Genomic DNA, 7,695 nt, shown 5'->3' on the forward strand with positions numbered 1-7,695 from the left:
CTGCCTGGCTCCAGTTAGGGGCAATGCCCATGCCCCCAGCCCCGGGCCCGGCTCCGGCCTCCTCCGGCTGCTGGGAGAAGGAGATCTCGATGGCGGGGGCGGAGGCCTGCACCTCAGGCTGCACGATGGGCTTGTGCGCGGCATGGCGGGCGCTGCCGGACAGTTGGGGGCTGGAGGAGTCGTCCGAGGACTCGGAGGAGATGGACCAGGCCGTGCCGTTCTCCAGCTCCTCCTGGCGCCGCAGCATGTTCTGGGGAGGGAGGGGAGGAATGGTGTCAGGTGAGACCTTCCTGCTGCCCCTGCTCCTCCGGCTGCCTTCCCTTCAACTGGGAGCAGGATCCGGTCAAGCCAGAGGGCACCGAGGCCACTGCGACCCCCGGCACAGGTTGCCACACCGCCCTGGCTCTGCCGGCACAGCAGGATGAGCGGTGAGGACCCAGCAGACCACGGCTGCCCCTTCCAGCCCTGCACCTCACACCATGCCGGGGGGGAGTCTGGCTCCAGCCCAGCCATGCACGCCCTGCGGTCCCGGGGTGCCGGCGGCTCCCCGGCACAGCAGGCAGCTCCATCCCGGCCATGACAGGGTGTGACACATGGAGCCAAGGACACCACCCACCATGGCTGCAAGGATGGCACCAGCTCATGGGGGGCAGCATTGGCCATCACACCAGTGGTTCACCACGCCAACGCCACGTTAGCGTCACACCAGCACCATGACAGCATCACGCCAGCACCACGCTGGCAGTGTCACACCAGCACCATCACGCCAGCACCATCCCACCAGCACCACACCAACACCACGGCACAGCACACCAACGCCACCAGTGCAGGGACACAGACAAGCCTTCTACTCACTAGTGCCCAGCTCTCGCACGAGGGCGCACGGACAGAGGAGCGGGGCTGGCCCGTGCAGCCCAGGGCCCCCCCAGCTTGGGCAATGTCTCCCCAAATCCCAGCCTGGCAGGTTCAGGCCTGTGGGCATCAGCGAGGGCTAGTGAGTAGGAGACAAGGAGCGGCTACGGCTACTGCGGGATGGCCACACCGCTGGGCTAAGCTACTGGCCGGCTCCAGCCCTCGCACTTACGCGGCCCTGCTGGGGCCATCTCCCGAGCTCGGCTGAGGAGACGTCGCCGCAGGAGCAGCTCTGAGACAGCTTCTCGAAGAGTGTCTCCCGAAAGATGTCCAGCAAGGACCAACCGTGCTTGTCGGCCGCCCGCCCCGGGCTCTTGGGCAGAGAGAAGAGGAGCTGTGAGCGCGGGAGGAGCAGGCGCCGGTACCGGGGAGCCATGGCCGTACGGCTGGAGAAGAGCTGCCCACCCCCATCCCCAAGCCCTGCCACCCTCTGGGACGTAGCCTGGGCACGTCCCCGCAGGGACCCCCTCGCCTGAGCAGCCCTGCCCAGTGTCACACTTACATAGAAAGCCTGTTCCCGCAGGGACGGCGTGTCGGGCGGGCTCTGGTTGTAGGTGGAGAACCTCTTATTGACCGTGGAGGCCTTGTTGACAGTGCTGGCTGCCGAGGGCTGGTCATCCTTGTCGAAGGGGCTGGGGAGGAGAGCAAGGAGGTGAGAGGTGTGTGCCACTCCAGGGGGGTCTCAACCCTGCTCTGCAGCGAACAGGACACCAGGATGCCATCCAGTCCAGCTCTGGCTTCCCATAAAGCAGCCCAGCTTTGGGATGGGAGAGACCTCAGGGCAGGCCACCTCTTGCCAGACGGTGCCAGGTGTCCCCAAGCCATGCCGTGCACTACCAGAAATGCCTGCTGGGGTACTCACTTCCAGGTGACCTCCAGGCTGAGTTTGAGGGTGCCCAAGTCGTTGATATCCACAGCCACTACCTGGGGCAGAGCCGCAAAGAGGTCCTTGGTCTCACAGGACACGTTGCCCACCACAACGTGGTTGGCCAGGCTCTTTAGCTCCGTCACCTGGGGAAGGAGAGGGAGGAGGGGATAAGATGAAGCCACGGACTTCATGGACGCTGTGTGCACCCCTGCTGTGTGCCAGGATGCCACCACCACCAGATGGCCTCCTCCCCCCGCAGTGAGGGTGAGGTTTAGGTGAGATCTTGCAGGGAAGCCCGGGTGGTAGGTGGCCCACACCACCCCTGCCCCTTTCTGCACTGTACCTTGATGGAGAGGAACTCAGTGACGAGGGGCAAGAAAACCATTTCCTCGCTGTCCCACACCTGCTTGCTGTTCACCTCGATGCGCCCCCGCAGCTTCCACCGCTGCCGTCCGTACTTCATGAAGATCTGGGGACACAGAGGCGTGGGTATGGGGGAGATGGAGATGGACCAGGAGATGGATGGTGGTGGGTGCTGGGGTGGTGGGTGCTCTCTATGCATCCCCGGGCATGGCCAGGGACCCACGCCACCCACCACCACCCTGCAACATGCTTCCACACCAGCGCCCACCTACGCCCCCCAGGCACCCCAAGGACCACAGGGCAGGAGAAGAGCAGAGCCCAGCCCGTAAAGTCCCACCAACCTCATACTGGTCACCAGCACAGAGCCGGGCAAAGCCTGCCAGTCCTGCAAGAGAAGGCAGAGGGGCGTCAGCAGGCAGCAGGCAGGCGGGCAGCAGGGCAGGGACGGAGCGGGACGTGTTACCTTTCATCCGGATGTGGAACTCGCCCAGCTGGCTCTCCAGCTCGTTCTCCAACAGGCACATGTTCTGGGGACAGACGGACGGACAGCACCCATCAGCAGCCACCCATGGGACCCAGCACCCTGCCAGCCCTCCCCAGCCGGCTGCCTCACCTCCGTGTACTCCTTGTAGCCCTTGCTGGCCTCCGCCAGGCTCTCACGTGCCTCCCGGCTGCCCGGCGAGCCCGTGCTGTAAGCCTTGACCATGTTGTGGGCTCCATCGCGGAGCCGCCGCTGGATGCAATAAGCCTCGTAGAGCTCATCTATCTGGAAGGACAGGCCCGAGCTGTGCTGAGGGGCAGGGCGGGTGCCAGCACGGCTGTCCCGGCGTGGCACCGAGGGAGCCCCAAAGTGACCCCGGTCCCCAGCTCTCACCTTGCTAGCGTGAAACTCCAGGCGACGCAGGAAGCGCTCGATCGACTTCACTTGCTGGAAAAGCAGAGGAGATGGCGGGAGAGGCAGCCCACCCCCTCCGGAGAGGAGCCGCAGGTCAGGATGAGCCCTGCCACGTGGCTGTGCTGCGGCTGGGATGGATCCTGGTCACCAGCCCTGCCCGGGAGATGCCGGGTGGCAGCCGGCTGTGCTTGCACCCACGTACTGCAGCATCCTCCAACCTCCCCTGTTCCGCAGGGCCCCCCAGGAGACAAGCCAGGCTCTGGGGTGCCCTTCTCCCAGCCTCAGAGCTAACCCAGGCTCAGCAGTCCCCAACCACAGCTTTTTTTAGCAAGAAGCAGCCTACAAGCGCCTGCCCGTCCTCTGCTTCATCCTCTGCCCAGACCCCCCCTGCCCGCAGGACCGCGATCCCACCCCGCAGGCACTCTGCCACTCAAGGGGACAGTGGGGGACAGGCAGCGGGGCAGTGCGAGGCGAGACGGGGCTGGCAGGAGCACAGCCCTGCTGCTCTCCCCGGGGGAGGCAAGAGGGACAGGACACTGATCCCGCTTACCTTATCCAGATCGTAGAGAAAGCCCTGGAGGAGAGAGGAGAGGGATAAGATGCAGCACAAAGCCCGCTCTGCCCACCCAAGGAGACCCAGCACATCGCACACCCACCACCGCACATCGGCGGGGACATGCAGCACCCAGTCAGGGCTGGGGAGGCTCTCCCCGGGGGAGGCAAGAGGGACAGGACACTGATCCCGCTTACCTTATCCAGATCGTAGAGAAAGCCCTGGAGGAGAGAGGAGAGGGATAAGATGCAGCACAAAGCCCGCTCTGCCCACCCAAGGAGACCCAGCACATCGCACACCCACCACCGCACATCGGCGGGGACATGCAGCACCCAGTCAGGGCTGGGGAGTGCATGACAGTAGGACAGGAGCCCCATAGCCCAACACCAGAACCCGGGCTGGTCCCTCATGTCCCCGTGGCACAGATGAACCAGGAGCTGCCCTAGCCGTGCCCACAACCCCGGCTGTCTGCCCAAAGCACCGGTCCCCGTAAGGTTCTTCCCAGCAACACTCACCAGGCGTGAATTCCTCTTGGACTCACGGATTTGGGTGCTGAGCTTCTCCAGTTCCAGCTGGTGCACCTCCAGGTAGGCTCTGGGGGCAACCACACCGCTGGGTCAGGCTGGGACACCTTGCCCAGGGCTCCTGCCGCCCACAGCCCGCACCAGCCCAGCACATCTAGCCCCGCATCCTCACTCCAGCACTCAGGCAAGGGAGCCCACATGTGCCTCTACATGGGACGTGGTGGGATGCGGAACCCCACGAAGCTCCGGACCCTGAGGGACTGTGCCCAGGAGACCTGGCACGTCCCTGCCTGGTGAGAGCGGAGACCTGCCAACCCCAAGCCACACGACAAGCTGTCCCCGTGTCCCTCAGGGGCTCCTTGCCTCCAACCACCCAGCCATGGGGAGCCCCAGCACTTACGTCAGGCCCTTCTTGAGAGCTTCGTACACCTCGTCCAGGCGGTTGGGCTGAGGCACCTTGGGTGGTGGCGATTTGTGGGACATTGAGAACATCCTACTGACCCTGGAGCCAGTCTTGCGGGAGACGGTGGGGGTGAAGGGCGAGAGGTTCCTGGGGAGAGAAGCAGGCAAACCCAGGGCGGCTGGGGTCAGCACACAGCACCGGGGTCCGCCTGGGTGCCCCAGCCTGCCGGGCACTCTGTTTCGAGGCAAGAAGGAGCTCTGGGATGGAGGCCAGGTCCGCCCAGACCTGCCTGCCTCTCCCAGGACTCCCCGGCAGCCAGTCTAACCAGCCAGCAGGGCCGGGCAAGACGGGGCTGCGAGGATGAGGAGCGCTGCCGGCACCGGGTGTCTGCAGCCCCCTTGATGCATTTGGCTGCCCGCTTTGGCTTCCACACAAGGAGAAACCCAGAAAGCTGGCAGTGGAGAAGAGCAAGGGGTCCGAGAGGCTGGCCGTGGGGTAGCCTCTTCGGAGGTCTGGGGGTTCTAGACACCAGTTAGGGGGAGCAAAGGCAAACGGAGCTGGCACCAGCTGCAGCCAAGCTGTGCTCCTGGAGTGCCCGTGGGGACATCTCCAGCCCTGGTCACCCTCCAAAGGGGCTACGCTCTGCTCCATCCCCAGCACCCCAGGTTGCCAGGGGCATGGAGATGCTCCCTGTGGCCTGGGCACTGTGGTAGGGTGACACACGCCATCAGCTTCCTGCCCTGCCATCGCGCACTCCCAGGGACAGGCAGGGATCCCAGTGGGTGGCAGCACCAGAGCATCCTAAGGACAAGCAGCCCTGTCACCCCATCACGCAGAGGAGCAATGTGGGGCAGGGCAGGGACATCCTCACTGATGCTATGCCTCTCCAGATGGCACCAAACCCACCGTACGGAGCTGCTGGCTGCCTGTTGCCTCCACCTGTCCCACCGTCACCTTGGGGACCTCCCCTGGCCGACCTGAAGGGACACCAACCCAGCAGCCGGGACCCAAACACCACCCTTCCTGCCTTGTGCAAGGGAGTCGCTCCCCAGCCCAGCGAACAACGCCCCGCTCAGACCGGCTCTTCCCTTCCTCCTTCCAACGCATCGTCGCGCCACCGGCGCCCAGAAGACACCATGGGCTCCTCGGTTCCCAGCCCCAGGCTGGACCTCCCATCCTGTGCCGCTCTTTGCAGGAGTGGCCAAAAGACTTCCCCGAATCATTGCGGGGGGAAATGAATGTCTTGGCCTCCTCCCAAGACAGAGTGATGGGTAAGCGCTTGATTTCCACCATCCCTCCTCATTCCCGTCCTCCAGGGCCCCTGGAGGCATCTCCCACAAGCATCTCTCCACCAGCCGTTTGCCTGCAGGCATCCAAAAGTCCTCCCTCTTCCCTGTCCCCAAGAGAGCCCTTCTGGCACCACCAGATCCAATGATGTGCTGGTGGCCTGGAGCATGTCACTTGGTCCAGAGGCTAGACGGGACCTGGGGACAAGAGCCGAGCAGGGCTGGAGGTCTCCTCCCAAGCGTGGGGAGGCTCTACTTGGGCTTGTGCCCACCCAGTGAAGATGGCCATAACCTGGCAAGGCAGCTTGGCGCTGGTCTCCCCAGCCACTGGGCTGAGCGCTGTCTCTCCCCCGGCACCAGTGGGTGCAGTGGGAGGTAAGGAGCCTGGCTGGGTGCTAGGAAAAGGGATTAAAAGCATTGAAGTCCTGCAGCCCAAAGCTCAAGCCCAAGCATGGCGTGCCCACGTCCCAAGAACCACCTGCGAGAGGGTAGCCAGGAGCTAGGGACGGTGCAGAGGAGGGTGGCACGGATGAGCAGCGCACGGGGTGGTTCTCAGCGACGTGAGGTTCGGCGGAGAGGAGGAGGAAGGGTATGATGGGACCGTAACACCGCCAGCGGCCAGAGGGGATGAGTAGGGAATGGCTGCTCCTCGCAACAGATCTGACGGGCAGCCAATAAAAACCTTTCAGCAACAGGTTTGAAATGAGCTGGAGGAAACCCTGATTCACGCCAACCCTCAAACCCCGAAACCAACTGCCGCAGGATGTCAAAGGCTGTCGAGACACAATGCTTCAAAGCCACCCCAGCTCCTTCACCGCACCCATTAACCCTGATGAGATGGTCACAAGGAAGCTCTTAAGAGCTGGCTGAAGAACGAGGGTGAGCTACGCCTGCCCCCTCCATGCTCTGGAGGCAGCAGCCGCAGGGCTGCAGGGTGGTCACCGATGACCCGCTGTAGGGTTGGGGTGATGGGCTCTGTCTCCCATCTGGCCTCGATGCTCCCTGCAGCCCCCCCCCGCGACATCCCCTGGGTAGCACAAAGGTCCCCGAGGGAGATGGTGGGACAGCGGGTTGGGAAGGTGACTCAGGATGGACAGCACGCCCCCCCACCACCCCCGAGCCTGTCCCCGTCCCTGTCCCTTGTGGCAGGCACCATGAGCACCCGTCTCCTACCTGAAGGGGCGATCGGCCGTCGAGTTCACTCCGGCGAAGGACTGGCTCCTATTGATCTTGGTGACGAGGACTCGGCGCTGCGGGCGCACAGACAGTGACATCGTCGAGTGTGACCTGGAGGGCCTCCCTGGGGAACACGAGAGAGCGGGGTCACCAGCAGCAGAGTGGGGAAACACACGCAGGCAGAGCTGCCGCCGAGACCGGGATGGGAACGGCACTCATGGGCCAGGGTGGCTACAACACCCACAGGCTAGGAGCCTTCCCTCCCTCTGAGCCCAGAGATGCTCCTCCCAGTGGCACCGGGGACGCAGGTCCCATGCTGTCCCAGTGATGGTGTTGGTGCCCTGTCCTGGGTGGAGCAGAGCTCTGGACACTGTGAGCACTCAGCAGGGACAGACGGACAGATACGTCCCAGCTCGGTCAAAGGAAGGGGTTGATGCCCAATGCCTACGGTCACCCTTCCCGGACACCACCGTGGCAAACCCTCCGCTGTGCCCCAGCCCGGCCCCGTCTCGTGCCCTGTCCCGCTGTCACCCGTGCCACCCCGCTGCGGGGGCAGGAAGGGCGCGGGGCCGGACCTGGCCACCCAGCCCTTTGCTGTCTCAGTGCTCGCTTCCGCTCGCTCCAGCAACCAGGAGGGAAACCCACGGACAACAAAGTGCTTTGGAAAGTCCCCGGCTCTGCCAGGAGTTCTGCGTCGGGGAAGGAAAGGCCGAGC

General features: G+C 64.4%; 1 protein-coding gene across 1 annotated transcript in view; it reads right to left on the minus strand.

The window, feature by feature from the left end:
• Positions 1 to 7,094, minus strand: part of FAM65A (family with sequence similarity 65, member A) — a 12,041-nt gene extending 4,947 nt beyond the window's left edge. The window contains 12 exon segments of the mRNA XM_009892404.1: positions 5 to 250; positions 1,415 to 1,544; positions 1,775 to 1,923; positions 2,124 to 2,249; positions 2,485 to 2,528; positions 2,607 to 2,670; positions 2,757 to 2,909; positions 3,018 to 3,071; positions 3,789 to 3,812; positions 4,107 to 4,185; positions 4,516 to 4,665; positions 6,978 to 7,094. Of these exon segments, the coding sequence (XP_009890706.1) occupies positions 5 to 250; positions 1,415 to 1,544; positions 1,775 to 1,923; positions 2,124 to 2,249; positions 2,485 to 2,528; positions 2,607 to 2,670; positions 2,757 to 2,909; positions 3,018 to 3,071; positions 3,789 to 3,812; positions 4,107 to 4,185; positions 4,516 to 4,665; positions 6,978 to 7,078 (1,320 nt within the window). The 5' untranslated portion in view covers positions 7,079 to 7,094.
• Between the last annotated feature and the right edge of the window lie 601 nt (positions 7,095 to 7,695).

This window comes from Charadrius vociferus, unplaced genomic scaffold, assembly GCF_000708025.1.
Source record: "Charadrius vociferus isolate BGI_N301 unplaced genomic scaffold, ASM70802v2 scaffold1429, whole genome shotgun sequence".
Taxonomy (NCBI): domain Eukaryota; kingdom Metazoa; phylum Chordata; class Aves; order Charadriiformes; family Charadriidae; genus Charadrius; species Charadrius vociferus.